The 21278-nt window shown below is 33.6% G+C and overlaps 2 protein-coding genes across 2 annotated transcripts; both read right to left on the bottom strand.

Moving 5' to 3' along the window:
* Nucleotides 1-95: 95 nt before the first annotated feature.
* On the bottom strand, nucleotides 96-1655 carry LOC129312766 (squamosa promoter-binding-like protein 3). Its single transcript, XM_054955468.1, has 2 exons — nucleotides 1205-1655; nucleotides 96-730 (listed from the first exon to the last, which is right to left on the bottom strand). Exons 1-2 carry the CDS (start codon nucleotides 1558-1560, stop codon nucleotides 502-504), a joined length of 585 nt encoding a protein of 194 aa, XP_054811443.1. The 5' UTR covers nucleotides 1561-1655; the 3' UTR covers nucleotides 96-501.
* Nucleotides 1656-11537: 9882 nt separating this feature from the next.
* Nucleotides 11538-16267, bottom strand: LOC129313447 (phytosulfokine receptor 2). The gene has a single exon (XM_054956555.1). The coding sequence runs from the start codon at nucleotides 14994-14996 to the stop codon at nucleotides 11841-11843; it is 3156 nt and encodes a 1051-aa protein (XP_054812530.1). The 5' UTR covers nucleotides 14997-16267; the 3' UTR covers nucleotides 11538-11840.
* Between the last annotated feature and the right edge of the window lie 5011 nt (nucleotides 16268-21278).

Here is a 21278-nt window from a genome sequence, read left to right as displayed (position 1 = left end):
TTTTCCTTCTGTTGCTTTTGCACATCAAAATTGAAATGTTTTATTGATTTTTCCTTTTTTTTTTTTTGGGATATTAACGTAAGAAGAGATGGTACTTTTCTTAAACGACCGGGCTAATAACTCCCTTCTGGACAGTTTATTCTCATAACATAGAATAGAACATAATATTGGTATGAAAATAATTGAAAGGGGGACGTCCTCTTTGCCCATGCAAGTCCGAGGACTCCATTCAAGGGTGTTCTCACAGGACGCCTAGCTAAGGCACACAAACAGAAGAGAAGCACACAAACAGAAGTCACATACTCTAGACAATGGATTGTTCTCTTGGGCTTATTCTGCCTAATTCACGTAGTAATAACTAAACTCAGAAGTCACCCTCTCTCGACATTGGATTGTTCTCTTTGGCTTATTCTGATAACATGCAAATATTCTATGTATGCCTTGGCACATGAGAAACTAGAGGATGACAGAAGAGAGAGAGCCTCTTATATAGTTAAGGATTTATTTTATGTGAAAAGATTTGTAGCCAGAACTCCCAGGAGTGCTCACTTGGACTCGTCCTCTATCATCAGCATGCCTGCAATGGCTCTCCTTTGTGTGGTGACCTTTGCCACGGCTGCAGCTCTCATTGTAAATTTCACCAGTGCTTTTGCGGCGACGTTCGTTGTGCCCAGCCAAGCGCCTCCGGCAGCTTCTCTTAGCTTCATCAAATTCCCCCAAGTCATGGAACCTGCAGAGTCATTATAGTTTCCTATCCAGGTAAACAAGCAGACGCAGAATTTTGAACATTTATTTGGCATTTATTCTCCTTGGGATTCATGGGAACTGTAAAGTGAAAAATACTTAAGCAAGGAAGCTCAAGTTCTCAGACAAGGTTTCATTCATGTTATACGCACAGAACATTGATTCTCAATTGGTAGAAATGGTTAACAGGAACCAACTTTTTGTGACTTATAAAATTAGGCGAACTAATTTTCCTATATTTAAGGTAGAGGAGGACACTATTCCATCCCTATTAGCCTCTTTATATACATACTATTGTTCATTCCTCTGCTTCATGAAAACCATAATGCTTTAAAGAACAAAGGATTAAGGATGAAACAAATAGATATATCATACTGGAGTATGGGCAAAATCAATCTGTACAATCTATATTGAATTCTAACATAAAGATGAAGCTCTAGTTGAATTAGGGATTAAACACCTGCTACATTGCTGGCAAAACCTCTGCCTTAGCCCTGCAACCATTACAGCTGCTGCCTTGGAGTGGAACTCGCACACCCTGTGGCGGCGATGGTAACGCTTTGCATCACTCAGATCAGCTCCACACCTCTCTGCCTGACAACAAGGTGGAGAAACTCCACCACTTCCACTTGACCCTCTTCTTCCACTTCCCATGACACCTTTCCTCTTCTGCTCTTCTGCGACACCACCATCACCTCCACCGCCACTTTCCTCTTCCTCTTCTACCTCATCCTCTACTTCTTCTTCTTCAACTACGTTGTTATCCTTCCTTACCTTCTCAATTGAAGTTCTCTTCCTCTCAAGCTTGGCTTCCATTGCTGAGAGCTTACAATAAGATGGTGTTGGTGGAGGAGAAGAAAATGGTGGGGCAATTACAATGAGGGGAGCAAGCCATTTGGAAAGCTAGGAAGCCATGAGGAGTTTTATAAGGAGGAAAAGGGAAGAGAGGGTGGACCACAGGTTCCATTTTGTCAAGTGTGTGCATTTTGTTAATAGTGAGGGGAATATGCATAGAGGAGGAATTATTGGTAGACAACTTAAAAAAAAAAAATTAGAGAATTAGATAGCAAATACGCGAAGAACTTCATCAAAGTCTTGTCCTTACGCAATGGGTTTTGTCTGTTATGGAAAGGTAATAAAGGAAAGTTTTAGATCCCAATTCTTGCAGTAAGTGGGAAGTGGGGATTGATTTTGTATGAAAGGTTTGTTGAAAGTGATAGTTCTCTCAGATACACTTCCATGTCCATTCAAAAACTTAACTACTGCTGCTGAAGGGATTATACATGGAAAAAGGGAAATTCTGCTTTTTGTCTGTTTTTGTTTTGTTTTTGTGCTTGATGAAAAGCAGATGAAGGATCCACATTACATGCAATGCATAATAAAATCCATGTCTTCAAAAACCATATTTACCAAAAGTTCATGATATCCTACAAACTTTTGCAGAATCACCACAAGAACTTTACCAGGAAATTATTCACTGCCACTATTTATTTACATGGATGGGGTAAATGGTAAACAATCTAGCAGATTAGTAGGTCTGGTCTCTCTTCCAGTACTATCTCACCCCAACTTTTTGGGTTAAGCATTTAACTGAGGTGGATTGGGTGGAAGGTATTGATGCACTGCATTTTCACTTAAAAGTCTATATGAAGAGCTCAGTGTACATTGAGAGCATAGGAAGATGAGAGAGACATACCAAGTGTTACTTGGAAGCCTTTTTAAGTTAAATGTAGAGTATATCAAACTGTTTCCTTTTCCTTATTATTTCGGCCTTCCTTCTTGGCCTTCAAAATAGGATCCTGCTTTATTTACTTCCATCTTCTCCCTTTGTATGGAGGGCTCCGCAATATTTTTCAATCATTACCTTTGTTGTTGGACACACACCCATTTTTGTTTCAATTTAGTACCTTAAAGAGTATGATTTTATTCAATCCCATAAAAAAGATATTTATCTTTGGAAGATTTTATTGCTCTGAAAATATTAAAAAAGGAGTTGTAATTAATAATTACTTTCTTAAAATTTGATACAAACATTTGATTTTGAAAATTAAAATTTTTTGAGGCAGACCTTTTTGCGTCCTCAGATGTATTTTATTTCATTTTGTTTAAAAAGTCTTTGTGAGTGTCAATTATCAAAGTTATAATCATACCGTAGTCTTCAAACCAAAACAAAAATTCTGAACCATGACGCTTTTCATATATGTCGCAACAGTAGTACTGAACTACTTGGGCCACCAAGAAAATGATGTCTTACAGTGACACGACCAAGCACGCTAGCACCATTCATAAGATGCCATAGTACTAAGTACGTGATGTGAGTTTTCACCATGGAAGGTATCTGGATATGGAGGACAAAAGCAGGTGGATTCGAGGGACTTATTAATGAGAAAAGATCTGAGGATTTGATGTTCACCTCTGTGCTTTTATTAGACTGCTAGCTTGTTCTCACTCTCGCCATATGTGGGACATCCACGTTCTGTGCTTTTTACTGATCTGAAAATTTCCAACACAGGTTCAAGCACCTCATAGCATCTTCCGGGCAACTCTGTTAGCTAATGCCTCTTTTAAGTAAGAAACGCTTAACCTAAGCTTTTTAGTTGAAATCTCACCTAGTCAAGTCATGTGAGCAACTGTCAATTATCGGTTTTATTAGGATATTCAAGTGTGAATAGACTTGAGTTGATGTGAGAAATCTCACGTTAAAAAAAAATTAAATTTAATAATTAATATATAATAAAAAGAATGAATCAATAAGTTTAAGTTTTGAAGTTTTGAATTAAAATATGATACCATAACCCTTATGGAAAAGACATGTTAAAAGCCCTATACCCTAGTTGTGCTCATGTTTTTGGGACTGGCTCGTGGCATTTTTCTCTTCTCCATTTTCGGATGGTTGCTCTAACAGGATCTAAATTTTCTTGGTATTAAGGTTGAAGAATTGATCTCCTCGAATATCTTAAAACTTTTATTTTATTCAGCGAGGGACTTGGATGTTTCATACTACTAGTTTAGTTTCCATCAAAATTCATGACCAGAAAACAGAGCTTGAGCTAACGTGCATAGATGCAAAAAGATTTTTCATTGGCATGCATGGATGTCAGTTCAGGCCATTTTTGCATGGTTCCGCTTCGAAATTTGCACTACAATATAATCATCCAAAGCCATGAAAACTCAAAGCATCAAATCAGTCTCATGATAATAATAACTGTGTTATTCTCTCTCCTTCACTAAACGAATCAGAATATCACACCACACACAAACTTGAACGCCACAAAATCAAGCCTGTCGCCCTCGTTGAGTTGTTTTATGGTCCCCTGCTTTTGCTCTCTTGGATTATATTCTTCTCTCTCAGCGGTGAGTTGCTATGGAATTGCAGGTGATGTACTGCAACCCCACAAAGGTACATGCATGAGCATGACACGGGGGAGAGAGAGAGAGAGAGAGAGGAAAAAGGTCCTGCTTTGTGTAGGACAGTTGTGAGCAAATTCTTATTGTGAATGGACAAAAGCAGGAACTAAAGGTAAGCCTCATATATATATATATATATATATTTAGTGCTCAAGCAGATTCTTCTTCTTGCTGATCTTCTTCTGCTTCCATGTGTCTTTGTGGAGAAGCAAAGATGGTGAAGACAGCTAGAGAGTTGAACAATGATTGATAAGATGATAGGAATTATAAGTCATGTTCGTGCAGAAGCATATGGTATAATTGTGTTGGTCCCAAGTACAAACAATCACGTTAGCTAGGCCTTGAAAGAAAATTAAAAACCGAGGACTTGTTTTCACGCCACACTTCGTACATGATGTATATGAAGGCAAGGTACCTTTGTGTCCGTCTTCTCGCTCATACCTGTTTGTTTGTTTTTTGCTGTAACTTTATACGAGGAGGATTTGCGTAGGTGCTCAAATAATTGACTAAGGTATCTGATTCTATATATGTAAATTTTGACATGGTGTTCTACTAAGTTCACATATAATTGACTCTTCGATTTTTGTTTTTTGTCTTTTGGGTTGTCTTGGAATCTTAAAATATCCCGATCGATGTCATCAAGTTGAGATTTTAGTTCGGAGAGCATGAACAAACAAGAATATATGTAATCGATTTGTTTGAAGGGATATATAGTTACGCTGTGGATTTGATTTTTAGCAATAGAAGACGAGAATGATTCTTTCGCTGCAGGAAAACATCGAAAAGTGAGAAATTAACGATTTGTTCTTCAGACAAATATCTCTCGCTTCACAGTACATAGTAATTATTGTTTAAGAAAAATATTTCTTCTTGATAACACTTAAAACATATCAAATATTCAAATATATACGTGGCAGAAAGTATGCGTAGATTTATTTTAATATATAGTATGGAACAAAAAATTCAATTAAAATTAATTAATATTCTTAAACTTTTAAAACTACTAACTTGCTCTCTTCAACTTTTTTTAAAATTACTCTTAATATTTAAATTTCATTAATTAGAAGATAATGGACTAATTAGGAGATTGTTTAATTAGTTAAGAAATATATGATATTTTTAAAAAATAAATTTCAGACAACTTGCAATAGCTAATGGCTTTATCATAAAGAAGGATATCATATAGTGAGGACTGAAAACTGTATTATGATAAAAATTGGTTGACATGAAGTTCGTTTAATTGTTGAAAAGAAATAGAATAGAATTAAATGTGTTGATAGAAAATGCAATAAACTAAAATAAGATCATAGGCTAATAAAAAGGTGAGAGCCATGGAGTGGTAGATAAGTAGGAATGGGAGTTGATGATCTTATTCATGTTAATCCCTATTCTCACCTCCCTATCACTTTATAGCTTTCATATCTTTATTGTCCTTACCTTTCTATCAATCAACAACTTTATTTAAATTCATTTTGTTCTCTATTAAGTCATTCATTAGTCCATTCTAGCCATTTTTTTCCACAACCAAATGAGCCCTTATTAGTCAAGTTAAACTAACAGCAAAGAATTGTATAATTAAGAGCTCTGGTATGCTTTGTATATGTAGTATAATATTGAAGTATAAATTCACCGGTGCCTTGTTCACTCAAAGAAGTTAACAAATTATAATCTAATAGCTGCTGCAATTTTTGATACTTGATCCAACTCAACTTGAATCTAAATTAGCCAAACGATAAATCACAATACATCAGATAGTCTGTGTGTATCTGAAAACAAAAAATTTAGACCAACACTGTAGATAGGAAATTGATCATAGCCTTTCGACTCCTTGTTCTTTTATATGAACTAACACCCCAGAAAGACCAATATTTTTACCTTAAAAACTCATCTTCTGCTTTGAGTCTCTCACCTTGCAAGGAAAGTAGAATTTATAAGTTTATAGAGTTCTCCAATCTATCAAGTTATTTTTTGTGTGACAGACTCTTTTTTTTTTTTTTTTATAAACTCCACTTTTCTTGTCTCCCCAATGTAGTACTCAACATCATCTCCTTTTGCCGAAGAGGTTATCCTTATTAATTTGAATTTAGGAAACCATATATTTTGCTACTTATACGTACATGGTCAGATAATTATACATAGGGTTAAAGGACATTTAGTGCATTTTTGCCTCTCAATTATTCACTCATGTGCATTTAGTATCCTAATTTTATAAATGGTGCAATTTTCTCCTTTAATACTTACAAATGATGCATTGAACACGCTATCACTAAAAAAAGTTAAATTTTATTATTAGTTGACTTAAAAATTATAAAAAAAACCCAAAAAATACATATAAGTACTCTATAAAGACTTAATATCAATAAAATCTCTAAAATAGTACTATAATAATTGATAAGTCTTCCTCCAAAGTTTATAAATCCTCCTTCAAAAATTTACAATTGATATAAGAATGCATTCATTTATAAATAATACTCCCTCCATCTCAAATTATAAGACACTTTTGAGAAATATTTAGTGTTTCAAAATATAAAAAACTTTGATAAAAATAAAGTTTCATTAATTATACTTTTTCAATATTACTTTTTCCATATATTCTCTCTCTTCAATATTCTTTTATTAATGAAGTATTAAATGAAGGGTATTTTTAAAATTTTATATTTTTATCTTGAAAAAGTAAGGTTGTAAAGTATATTTAATAAGTTTTATTGATATATAAGATTTTATCCAAAAATATCTTATAATTTGGGACGGAGGGAGTATTATTTATAAGTACACTATTTTAGAGACTTAATGCATATTAATATTCCTATAATAGAGTACTTTTATTTTTAATTTTATGTGTTCTTTTCAGTAATTTTTGTGGTTATTTTTTATAGTTTTTTGGATCAACCAACTAACATCAAAGTTAATATTTTTAATATTAAGGTATTCAAAATAAATGTTGATAAGAAAAATTGAACCACGTATATAAGTTTAGGACACTAAATTAAACACTCCTAAATGAATAGTTGATGTGCAAAAATTCCTTTTAACCCTTATACATATGCATGATCGGATAGCTAAATGGAGCCATTGTGACGATGTTTAAACAAACCCTTACGCAATAATGTGGTTTAGTTATTGTGTGAGCCTTTGTTGTTGAGATGGTGTTGTTGGCCTTCATTCATGGTCTGGTCAGAGTCTTCCATGGCTCTCATGGGCCCTTCTCGTGCTGCATCATTCGTCACAGCGATGTCCTCTCTCGCCAATCCACCACCCTCACTTATTCCTTCCCCATCCTGCTTCACATACAGTATGCATGCAGCAAAAAACACTCTCATGTTGCAGACTATGAGAGAGAGAGAGAGAGATGGATATATACTCACTTGGGAACGACGACTACGGAAGGCAGCAGAGAAGCAAGAAGAAAGTAGGCGAGGTGAAGAGCGTAGAAATAATGAGGATTTGGAGATACTGAGGATGTTGTTGGTGAAGATTATTGTTGTCATAGTCATTTCTGTGATAGTGGTTGTAGTGCGATATATGCAGTACATGTATCTGCTCTTCATCACTGACATAGAGCGAATTTAAGCCGCCTGAGTATGAGTTTAGAGTCGGGAATAAGAGCCGGACTTGACGGGCTGCCCATTTAAACCTATTTTAATAAAGATTCGAGCTTGAAAATTTGATATTTTTTTGGGTAATTGGGTTTCAAAGCCTGACCCTTTTAAGCCCTAAAAAAACGACTCGGGTTCGGATGGCCCGTGAAGCCCGTTTTACTTTTTTTTTTGGTTGGTATTGTAGGTGATGATGATGAAGAAGCTTGTGAAGCCTTAAAATTTGGTATTGTAGGTGATGATGATGAAGAAGCTGCAGAGATAGTTAATATTGAGTTTCCGCCTCCATCTTCCATGAGTGGACCTGTATCTGAGGGTTCTAATATTTTATTTGTGAATGATGATGATGGGAATCTTGATTAGTATTGATGATGATGGGGATTTTGATTAGGATTGATGATGATATTTGCCTTCATCTTATTTAAACTTTTAAATTTTTTATTTATTTTTTAGATTATGTAAAACTTTGGTTGGATGTATGTTGAATTTTAAAATATTCTAAGTAAATTTTAATGTTAAATTTTATTTTATTTCTATTAGGGCTTATGAGCCCGGCTCTAAACCCTTTAAATAAAAGTTAAGCTTTAATTTTAAGATAAAATTAAGATAACTAAATTTTAGAGCCTAAGCCCATAAGGGCCGAGCCCATATAGCTCGCCCATTTATTAGTATAACACCTTCCTTCATGGATTTTGGACACGTTATCTACACTCTAGCCTTTTTGCACCGCTTAGCTTATAATTTTCAAAGTTAAAAATTGTACTGAAGAATTAAAAAACCAGAACATCAGTTTGTTAATTTTTTTTTTTAAACAAAACTAAAGAGAAGGCATATTGTTATTTTTTCTGCAAAACTGGAGGAAAAAAAAACAAAAAACGTCATGTTGTTAATAAAATAAAGTATTCTTTCACCTTTTATTTCACCAATTTAGATATATATTTTTAAAATAATGACAGATTTTATATTTTCAAAATTTATTTTAAAAAATTATTTTAAAAACATAAAAATAGAAAATAAAACCAAGGCTTTCATTCCCCCCTTCCCACTTTTTGACCAACAAAAGACTTCCATTAATTCACGACAGTCAATATACACGACGAAAATATCGAGTGGAGATGACTTTCAATCATTTAAATCGCTCTTGGAAAACTTGGGAGAACGAACCACATGGAATTTTTTTAAAAAAAAAGATATGCTAATGCACCTTAATCAGGATCACACCATGGTGGTTATCAAATAGGTATATTTTTTTTTATAGTACGGGTAATTTACTATTTGATCATTTAAATCGGTAATGTTTTCCCAATTTTTTATTTCTTTTGTTTCCCACAAAAGTCTGAACCTGGGCCTCATCTTTTATCCTCTCACTCTGTTTTGGATCATCTGGCCCATTAAGAAACATGTTGAAACCTATGAAGGGCCAAGAAATTAGTAGGAGGCCATAAAATTTTTAACTGGACGAATATTTTTAAGCCCAAGCAATTAGAAACTATCTTATCCTCCAAAACGCCCCCCAATCGATTATAAAACGATAAAAAATTAGTGGGTAGAAAGAGAGAAAATAAATCTATATACACTAATTCTTTTTATATCATTTTTCTTTAAAATTTATAAAAATTCACTGGAAAAAATGTGAAGAATCCAAATCTGGAAATTCTGTATTGTTCCTCACTCATTATCTTGTCAATTTAAGAACAAGAGAATGTGTATGGAAGATATTGAGCAAGTTCCAATCTTATACGAGTACATTATTTTTAATTTATAGAAATTTTGAAAAATACAATATGAATATTTTCTTCCATACCCCAAGAGACGTAACGCAAAGAAGACCGCGTCCAAAGCATTTCCATTTCGTGTTTGATTTTTTTTTTTTAATTAATCCCATCAAAAGTTTGAATAAGTTGAGCCTTCTTTTCTGTGTGTGTTTTTTTTTAAATAATGTTCAAAGTTAAGCACCATAGCTTATAGGTCATTATCTCATGAAGAAGAACAAAAGAAAAAAAGTGAAATTGCCACTCAATTTGTAATGGGAAACGCATTAGGCAGTTTCACACTATCTTCTTTAACACAAACTATTAAAAAAATGTCATTATAAAATCACTAAATTAAATGAGCTAAGTCCAAGATTTGAATAATTTAGATCTCACACAATTATGAAAATAATAATTGCATGTTGGGTCGGTCCTTATGCATTTATAGTTTTGATTGAATATTAATTGATATTGATGTTATGATAGATTTACATGTTGACAATATATTAATAGAAGACCAAAAAATAAAATAAATATAAATAAAAAAAGTTAAGGTGTATTTTTAGTTATTTAACTTCACACAAAATTTTATTTTAATTATTTAATTTTAAAAAGTATATTTTTAATTCTTTAATCATAACACTATTAGTTTCATCAAAAAAAAATTTACATTAAACTTTTAAATATTAACAAAATAGTTTCAAATGTTGATTAATTAAGTTTAATTTTTTAAAAACATAACAATGATTAGCACAAAAATTAATCATTTAAAATTAATGGTGTTAAGATTAAAAGACTAAAAATATATTTTATAAAATTAAGAAATTAAAATAAAATTTTATATAAAATTAAAAGATCAAAAGTGTACTTTAAATTAAAAAAATCTAAATACACTGTTTCCATCCGTTCCATTTAAAACTCGTCTAATAATATGAATTTAAAAATTTTTATGTAACTCAGCTTGATTCAATCTAAATTGGTTGGGGGTTCAATATAACTCTAAAAAACACTTGATATTTACCCCAAAAGAAAGGAGCACGCTTAAGCCACACATTATGAGAAATTAAAAAATAAAATTGACCAAGGGCCCCAAAATTTATTGAAAGAATACCTACATATTAAAATTTATAAAATGATATAGGAATCTCAACATATTTTTAGCTGTATTTTTTTAATAACTTTTAATTATCATACCAGTAATCAGAATACTATAATATATATATATATATATATATATATATATTTAAAAAAAAAACTATACGACAGTGGATAAAACACCTTTGAAATGTTTGCAAACCACACCAATATTTGAGTGTATCCTTAACTGTCTGATCGTAACTTTGTGGTTGGTTTCATGGGGATTACTAATGTTTGATCAAAAGCTTTTTTTTTTTTTTTTCCTGGAATGAAACTTCCATGCTTCTCAACCACACAGATTGGCTTCCTTTTATAAAAAAGAAAAGGCCACTTTCTGAGTTCCGCAGCCAGAACTTGCCTCTTAAAGCAAAAGCAGAGGATTAGTTTCAATTTCAACCATATGCAAAAGGATCATCCCGAGTAATATACTGTGTCCAAGTGGATTTCACATCAGCAATATACATATTTTATGCATATACTGAGGTGGCATTTTCTTCAGCCAATTGGTTGATTCTGAAGTGCAGATTCCACTTATTTCTTTCTCAAACTTGCTTGAGCTCTTGCCAATGATCTTATCCCGCTTGGGTTTTTTGGATTTCTATCTGTTTTGTCAATTACCCTTTTGAACCACTATGAATTGTTCGTCCTTCTTTTGTGGGTGGATAGATAATCTTATGATCAAGTTTGGCGATAAAGTAGTCGTCTCATTGAGCCACAAGAACCAATATATACCTGTTAAATTATATCCTCGGATTTTGACTAGTTAGTTTAATTCCCACTTTGGATTTCTAGAATGTATTTGGATGTCAAAGCAATGTAAAACAGAAATTTCATCAGTAAATGAATCATGTTCAACTCCACTGGATCGCCAGAAATAAAGGCCATAAGGAGATATACAAAGTAGGAAAGAACATTTTTTGTCATATTCACTATCTGTTGCAAGCACATACAAATGCAAAAGAACAGCTAATGGGAAGAAAGTGCAGATCTTCTATGATTCTTATTGCAGGAACGTCTAGTGGCCAAAATTAGCCTTTTTCTTTTTTACAGGGTACAAGTATCAGTGTTGTGTAACAAAGGACCAAGAAAGCATAAACAAAGAACGTTCCACCCCCATACAACAAACTTGCTATACATGTATGTTGGCACTCAAAGAACAACCAAAATCCAGATAGCTAGCTGTCATTTATGCAGGAACTGATAATCATTGCTGTAAACCATCCACCCCAACACGATCAAGCGTCGAAACAACTTCTTCGATACAGGGTCTTTGTCTTGGTTCCTGGTCCAAACATCTACAAGCAATGGCCAGTACCTCCAAGAGCTGCTTCTCATGATCCTTGTCCAAAATGGCTGGGTCGAAAATTTCTTGCTCCTTGTTTTCAGATTTCATTTGAAACACCCAAGATACCAGGTTCCTGCAGTTTTTACCCTTGATGACTTCTACTGGCCTTCTACCGGTAAGAAGCTCAAGAAGAACAACACCGAAGCTATAGACATCACCCCTGAAGGTTGCTGTTAATGTCTGACTATACTCTGGCGGAATATATCCTAATGTACCCACTAAATCCGTTGTAACATGGGTGTCATAAGGCTGAAGTAGCCTTGAAAGACCAAAATCAGCCAAATGAGCTTCAAATCTATCATCCAGAAGTATATTGCTAGACTTAACATCTCGATGGACAATGAACGGCTCACATCCCTTGTGCAAATAAGCTAATCCATGGGCTGCACCTTTTGCAATCTTGAGTCTCACATCCCATTTCAGAGCTGAATTAGCATCCACACACTCATGAAGCCAGTAATCTAAACTTCCATTCTCCAAGTAGGAATAGATTAACAATCTGACATTGCCATGCCGGCAATAACCTTTCAGAGAAACAAGGTTCTTGTGCTGAGCTCTGGAAAGGGCCTCTACTTCAGCTTGGAATTCACGCTCCATCTGACCACAGTCCCCAGAAAGTCTCTTGACTGCAGCTTTCGTGCCATTTGGAAGATTTGCCTTGTACACAAGACCAAACCCACCACAACCAATAATGTTTGCCTGGTTAAAATTGTTTGTGGATTTCAACAAATCTGAAACTGTGAGATCCTTGCAATCTGAATTCTGAAAAAGAACCAGTTTTGAAGAAACAAGTCCTTCAGATAACCTGGGGGGCCCACCCAATTCCTCATCAAAGTTTTCAACTGGCTTCTCTTCATCCCTTTTTGATACTTTCAGCAGAACAATGGCAAGAAGCAGGGCTAGCCCTACACCTATACTGATTGTTATACCAAGAACATTGTTTCTACCAAATTTGCTGGAAGAACCAGAAGGCATATTGGGCCTCCATCCCATATTGTCGGTTTTGCATGGAGAAACTATTCCACCACAAAGTCCCGGGTTGCCCTCAAAACTTGAACTAGAAAAGCTTAGAAACTGTCCCCCTGTTGGAATTGGTCCCCGCAAGTGATTATATGCCACACTGAACTTTGACAAGAATGTGAGGTTGTTAAATGATGGAGGGATCACTCCATCGAGATCATTATATGACAGATCTAATGTTTCCAAGTTCTCCATCTCTGAAATACTGGTAGGAATAGTACCAGAGATTTCATTCCTGCTTAAATCCAAGACATGCAGCGCTTTGAGTTGCCCGATTTCCGGCCATATCATTCCACTCAATCTGTTATTGCTCAATAATATTGAAGGAGGGAAACTTGAAGCTTGGTTATATTGCAGCCCATGAGCACTCTTGTTTCTCTTAACATAGAGAGGAACGCCAGCAGATGGAGACAGATTTGGTCTAGTGCAATTCGTGGATACAAGACCTTTCAACTGTGTCAAACTTTTTGGCATTTCTCCCACGAAAGAATTATTCGAGAAATCCAGGTAGAACAAATTGTCCATCCTACCAATCCAAGAAGGGATACTACCTTCCAAACGGTTCCAAGACAAATCAAGGACTGCTAATTTGCTGCAATTCAATAGCCAAGCAGGGACCTGGCCTTTGAGACCACAATTTCCCAGAGCTAAAACCATTAGGCTCTCAAAGCCTATAACACTTTTTGGTATTTCCTCACCACGGAAATTCTTAGAAAGGATAAGTGTAGTGAGGTTTTTGCAATGCTGCAGCACCGACAGGGCCCCAGGCAAGTTCTCTAAGCTATTGTTGGACAAGGACAGGAAAAAAAGTGATGAAAGGTTTGCATAGTTTTCAGGAATTGAGCCAGTCAACCCATTCTTAGCAAGGCTTAAAACTTTCAATTCGCGGCAATAGGACAAGGAGCTTGGAAGAGAGCCAGTAAAATGATTAGATGCAAGATCAAGGTTACACAGATTAGTTAATCCTGTGAAATTAAGATCAATTTGACCTGCCAGAGAATTGTTTCGAAGATCAAGCAACCGAAGCTTTGAGCATAAAGCCAGGCTAGATGGCAATGACCCAGAAAATGAATTGGTGTGTGCTGCTAACTGTTCTAAATCTGTCAGATTCCCAAACACATTTGGGAGCACCCCAGAAAACTGGTTCCCAGAAATTATGATAGACTTTAAGCTAGAGAGCTTACTTAGCTGCGTGCTTAACTGACCAGAGAAATTGTTCACAGACACTGAGAGTTGCTCCAAAGCTGACAGTGAGTACAAGGCATCTGGAAGAGGGCCTGAAAATAAATTGTTATCCAAACGCAACTCCTGGAGAGATGTGTTACATTTGTCCAAGCCTTCAAGACCACCAGCAAAGCGATTTGCAGATAAATCAAGCACACGAAGCCCCTTAGAGGAACTGCAAATTTGAGAATTGAACTGACCGTTGAATGAATTGTTGCTTATGTTGAATGCAACGAGATGACGAAATTCCCCAACCTGAGACAGATTTCCGACAATTGAATTGCTGGATATGTTCAGTGTCTGAATGGATTGCAAACCAGAAAGAACTTCAGCAACAGATCCTGACAGCATATTATGGCTCAAATCAAGAAACTTCAACAGCTTCAAGTTGGAGAATTCTGCGGGCAACGCACCTTGGAGATGATTGAACGAAAGATCCAGCACAATTAAGCGGTCTAATTGCGCTAGAGAACTAGAAATTGCCCCATTGAGACCCATTTGAGGCAGAATCAACTGTATCACTCTGCTAGAAGTTGTCTCATCAGTCATATTATCGCAGACAACACCAACCCATTTGCAGCAATCGATATCAGTGGACCATGATGTGATAATAGACCCATTTGTGAGGTTGCCAGCAAATTGCCTCAGCGCCAACAGATCACGAGAGTCACAAGACGGGGTTGGGGTTTTCACACCCAGAGATAAGCAAAGAAAGCAGGCCAAGAACCCCCATTGGAGGAAACTCATCAAGAAATATCTCAGCACCACCATTATGAAACCAGAGAATATCCTCAAGCTCAAATCAAAGCAAGGCTAAACTGCCACCGGCGAAGCAGAAGCTAGGGTCATTAGAATCACGGTGCCTTTTAGAACTACAAAGAAACCCCAGACGAGGGAGGAGGTTGAAATTGCAAGTCAAGAAGAAGCAAAAACTTATAAATAAACAAAGGATAGCACCAATCCCCAAGTGAGAAATCAAATCCCTAGAAGAGGGATCGAGACAATGGGAAAGAAACCCTGCTCAATCTGAACGCACTCTCACAAACAAGCCCTTGAAGAAGGAGATAAGGAGCACAAATGAAGAAACTTATATCCCATACCCCCAGACGCCTAAGAAAGCACAAAAAGGACCATCTAAGAGCAGCTTGCGGGTGAAGCGAACAACAGAGCCCATGAGGGAAGACAAGGAAAAAAAAAAGTAAAGGAAACTACAATCAATTATACAGGCAGAGCTGGTGACCTTCCCTCGTCCCCACCTGAAATTAAGACCCTTGACCGAAAATCAAGAACCCATAAACTAAAATTGACGGGGCATAAGCTAAACTAAAAACAAGAACCACAAAGATTAATAAATCCCTACAGATCACAACATAACTACAAAAACCCTTCAATAAAAAACAAATCTTTTGGCTACTTATGCGCTAAGGGAGTTGACAAAGAAGAATAAAGAAAGACGGAGTACGGGTGTAAGACAAGGCCCAGCGAACCTAACCTCAGCCAAAAAATTTTCGTCAAAGGGTATCCCTTGGTTTCCAAACCAGACGATCTTTTTTCTCTATGCTCTTTTCCCTGTACTACAGTGACTTTTTTTTTTCAAACGTAATAGCTGTCCTCTCTCTGATTTTCAAACCAAACACAGATGGGGGTAGAATCTAGAGGTGAGAAAGACAAGGGGAGCAGATATTTCAAATCAAATAATAGTGCAAGAAAGAGAGAGCACTAGGAGCACAGTGCCAGACAGAAAAGGAAAGTTCTTTCTCTTTCTTGAGAATCTTTTTTTTTTATTTGATTGGGTCATAGCAGTAAGTAGAGAGAGGTTTGAAGGTTGAAAGGTGAGGCGAGGACGGAGAGCCGGAAGGGAGCTGACTTGACACAATATTTTTCTCTCTATATCGTTTGGATTTCTTGCTTCTTCACGGTGGATAAATGCCTGCGAGCCTGCCTGCTCTTTCACATGCTGACTTGAGCACACATGGCTATCTTCTCTGCTCACCCCTCTCTCCCTCTAAGTGTCAATGCACGGCTCCTGCATTGTCTGCTCACCCGCTCTCTCTCTCTTTGGAATAAAGAGAGGCGATGGGGTTAAGAGGTTCAACAGATTCGGTCGATGTGGTAAAACACTAAAACGAGGAGAAAAAGAGTCTTTCAAGCCCCACGCTTTAATTACGCGCGTGCTTTGCACACGTGGCATGGTTATTATTACTGGTTCTATGTTTTCATTGGCGCTATTATTATTATTTTGTTTGATTACTACTCCGCATCTTTAATTTTTTTTTTTTTAACAGCATACTCCTATATTTAGTTATCATATGAAACTGATATGGTATGGGTCTATTCTGTTAATAAAAGAATCATGAAAATGATATTTTTCATAATTTAAAAGTGATAAAATTTGTTAAAGTTTTTATATCTTATAAGAAATTAAATATTTTCATTCAATAAGATGCCCAAAGAACCAAGGATAATTTAGTCAAGTGAAATAAAATAAATAAGAAGAATTTCATTAAAGGACTGGGACATTATATCAGTATAGGATCAAAAAAATTTGAAAATTCACTACAGAAACAAAAAAAATTAATTGGAATATGTTTTGAGGAGAAATGAGTACAATGTCATTGAATTATTATTCATTTTAAAAAATAGCCTCACTATAACACGCCCCCGGCTTGTGGAACTGCCCCCACAACGACCACGGGAGCTTTGGTGCTGGCCACCAGAAATTAAATACCCTAGGATGACAAGATGAGTTTGAATCACAACTCGTTGGTGTGCCAAAAGTTTATAAAAACATAATAACCATTAAACAAATAATATTTTTTATTATAAAATACTACTTATGTCCATAATTATAGTGGAGCTTTTGAAAGAATTTCTCTTCCTCAAAATATAAAATATTTTGAATAGATTAAAATTTTATTAAATGTATTAATTTTAATATTGTCTTTTTTTTTCTCTATAATTAATTCATGTTCCTTCTCTTTTCAATACAATAAATGATGGTTATATTTTTAAGTTTATATTTTTATTTTAAAAAAATAAAGTTATTAAATATATTTAATAAGATTTATTAATATGTGAGATTTTATCTAAAAGTGTTTTATAATTTAAAATAAATGGAGTATCAAATATAATATACATCATAGTCCCAAAACTAGATAAACTTATTAATAATATTACTTCTTTTGTCTTAAATTATAAGGCACTTTTAAAGAAATTTTTAATTTTAAAATATAAGACACTTTAAATAAATTAATATTTTATTAAATACATTAATTTTAATATTGTCATTTCTCTTTTTATGATTAATTTATTTCACTTCTCTGTTTAATATATTAAATAGTAAATATTTTTAAAATTTATATTTTTTATTTTAAAAAAAATAAAATTATTAAATATATTTAATAATATTTATTAATATGTAAAATTTTATTAAAAAATATTTTTAATTTAAAATGGAGAAGTATTTATTATTTCAATAACAAAACCGGTTCACCTCTACATGTTCCGTCCAAACTTGGTTACAGGTATATTTCGGAGATAAGAGGAATAATGAGTGAAATGGAGAGGAGGTAGGTTGAAGTGAAAAGGACGCGCTGCAAAACGAGCAGGTGGAAGGGGAGCGGCGGTACGGTAGGCGAACGTCACGGGTTGAAGAAGCTGTGTTTATTTCATCACCCCACTCCCTCTCTCTCTCGCCCTTGTCGGGTCAACTCCCCTCTCTCTCTCTCTCTCAATCAATATACTCTCTGCTTTCCGATTTACTGTGTGTCTTGGTTCAAGTCTATTAAATGTATATTATAATAAAATTTCAAGCAGGAAAAAATATATTCCCTCCTGCCTTTTGAAAATAATTTTTAATTTAAAATATAAAATACTTTATAATAATTAAATTATTTATTATTTTATTTTTTAATTATATAAAAATATTTAGTATAATTGTATCATTATTTAAAAGTTAAGAATAAAAATAACAGTGATACATTTTATTTTTTATCATATAAAAATAATTTTTTAAAAATTGCATGAAAAGATTGGAAATATGGTACGATAAGGACCGGAGGGATTATTTCATAGTTAAATAATAAGGGACAAAATTGTCGCTGCCAATAAATGCGTCAATTCCTTGATGAAATTAATAAAAATGTTTGTTAGAAAATAGAAATACAATTAGTAAAAGTGTTTGTTAGAAATAAGAATTTAATGTTATTAATTGACATTTTACAAAGTGTCATAGGTTTTGGATTAATATTAACGTGCAGAAAATATCATATATTTTTGGATGGGAAAGAATAACTCCTTGATGAAATTTCTCTCCCCCCCTTTAGCCCACTTTGATTACTATTATTATTCTTATTATTATTCATCAAAGCAACCTGTAACCAGAAGTCATGTATAGACACCGATTAATTTGTAATCCAGCTGAAATCTAAAGCATTTAATTTGTATCAAAGGTTTGAATTCAAGATCACTTATCGATTACCACAACTAATTCATTAGTACTTTGATTAGTTTTTGGTAATAGTATGGTATTTAGATAGGAAAAAAACTTCGTGTAATAAATATTTCCAACGTAAGAGTCCTATCCATTTCGCTGACTGAAAGTAATTATAAGAAAAAAATATTAAAAAAATGCTTAAATCTGATTTTGTATCCAAGTGATACTCAAATCTGTCTAATATGATACTATTTCCATAATAATATTGGATATCGTATATTAATGGGAAAAAAAAAAACTTATATAATCCGAAGAAGAAACCTGGGACATTTAATGCAGCTCTATGTGGTAATGTCACGCACTTGGCTCCGCTCTTCACCATCAGGCCATGTAACTTAAAATGCTCTAAACTTCATTTATTTGTACAAAATAATGACAGGACTAATAAAGTTGATCTACTGGGATGCATGTGATTGAAAGTTCAAAGTCAAACTAGTATATATTAGTAAATATAAGTCTGCCTCAAATCATAGGGATTTACATGCACACGCTAGGATCGTCTCTCAAAATTGAGGAAGAGGTTTTAAAAAAACAAAAAACTGAGGAAGAAGCAGCTTGCATGCATGGGAATCGCACAATTATATATTAATCAACTTGCACAAGTTTAACGGTACTCATATGCTTCTATTTCGAAATGCGAGGCTTCTAAATTCTACTATGTTTAGGCATTTCGGATTCCTTGAAAATATTTTAAATTAAACACTGGATATATATATTATATATATATAAATTAACATGATGCAGAAAATTAAACTATCTATGATAGGAGGACTTTTGAAATGAATGTATATCATATACAAGTGTGATGTGACGAACAGAACACTTCAATAATTTGCCACGAGTCAAATTATAGTTGGATAGAAAGCATATTTCTTATAATCTTAATTACAGAGTAAAGTAATAGATCAATTTTACAGTTCTTATTACCACTACTACTATTATTACTATTGCTATTGCTATTACTATTCTTGCTGCTGCTCCTCATCCTTCTCTGCTACTACTATTTGTTGTTGCTACTACTGTTATTGTTGCTGCTACTTTTCCATATGCATATATATATATATATATATCCAAACAAAAAATTTTAAAAAAATATATTCTATTTTATTGATTTTAATTTGGAGATATCTCAATTTGCCATAGTATTTCTTATAATAGAGCTTGTTATAACTAGACACTTTCCGGTCTTATTCATCGGGATAGAAATAAAAAAAATAGTCTCATTTATGAGTCACATAGTTAAATTTTCATTATAAATTAAAAAATTTTATTGTTAAAGTATATATAAATAGGGGCAAAATTAAAAACTTATTAAAATTTTAAATAAAATTAATAAAAATTTTTAAAAATTACCAATAAAATATATTAAAAGTAAATTGTAACTAAGAGGTGTATGAAATATAGTAATAAAGAAACGTAAATATATACGATAATATTTTGCGTATATGTTCATAATCATAGTAAAAGGACATCTACATATGTCTTTTTGTGGGGGGGGGGGGGATGAGGGTAATTGACATTTTAGATCCGAGGATATTTACAGATTAGGCCCAAAACGGTGAGGATGACAGTAACGCAGTAGACGAGACAAAATTGGATTTGTAAGCATGCAAAATATGTACATTTATGAGACTTGGAAAGTAGTCAACTTGTGTCCGAGAATCACAGTTTTTAGGAGCGCATGATCACAAATTTAGACCCCTTGTCATTGGGACACAACCTAATCCACGTTGGCTCATGTCTGATTTTATCTTTAACTTTTTTAGTCATCGACGATCATTCGATATAAAAAAAAAAAAATTCATAAGGAGTGGTTTATCAATTAATTCATTGGTTATATAAACAAGGTGTCTTTTCATGATTTCTATGCAACTTTTTTCCCCCCGATATGTTTCACTGAATTTAGGAGAGGACGGTTTTTGTTTTTATTTTTTCTATATTTTTATCCACATATTTAATAAAATTTAAAAGTTTGACATGTGAATAGAAAGTTTAATTGACTTAAGATTTTCTGGAAAAGTTTCTTTTTTTTGTGAAATAAAAATACAACTTAATAAAACTTGAATATTTTGAAATTAAATGCTTATATTTTTTAAATAAGAGGGATAAAAAAAGATGAAATAGTGCCGGGAGAGAGGGAGCTAAGTATAATGTCAGACACTCTTGAATTTAATCTCTACATGAAGCCTATAAGATATTTTTAGAAGTAATGATTCATGTTTCAAAAGTCAAAATATAAGAAATTTTAATAAAAATAAAATTTTATTAACTAGTAACTTGTTTTAATTTTGACAAAATTATACTTGTTCCAATTATACTACATTAATTGTATTTGTTTTAAAAATAAAGTTTATTAATTATACTTATTTCAATTTTGACAAAATATCTACTTCCTCCGTTAAAAGATATAAGATATTTTTAACTGAATCTCACTTTTTAATAAAGTAGTTACCTACTTTTCAACTAACCATATCTTTTTATATTTACCCCTTTTAAACACCCTACAATAAATATAGAGTCATTATTAATAAAATAAATATTTTTTAAAAAAATTAATA

The sequence above is a fragment of the Prosopis cineraria genome, unplaced genomic scaffold, assembly GCF_029017545.1.
Source record: "Prosopis cineraria cultivar Desert tree isolate PC_DT_omini unplaced genomic scaffold, ASM2901754v1 PC6, whole genome shotgun sequence".
NCBI lineage: Eukaryota > Viridiplantae > Streptophyta > Magnoliopsida > Fabales > Fabaceae > Prosopis > Prosopis cineraria.
Note: the sequence above shows the minus strand (reverse complement) of the source record. Positions and strands in the feature narration are given on the sequence as shown.

Excerpts from the sequence above, each read along its gene's own strand:
- LOC129312766 (XM_054955468.1), bottom strand. The coding sequence starts at position 1,560 with ATGGAAGCCAAGCTTGAGAGGAAGAGAACTTCAATTGAGAAGGTAAGG. Across the intron at positions 731-1,204 it reads TTTTGCCAGCAATGTAGCAG|GTTCCATGACTTGGGGGAAT; the intron begins GTGTTTAATCCC and ends ATGACTCTGCAG.
- LOC129313447 (XM_054956555.1), bottom strand. The coding sequence starts at position 14,996 with ATGGTGGTGCTGAGATATTTCTTGATGAGTTTCCTCCAATGGGGGTTC.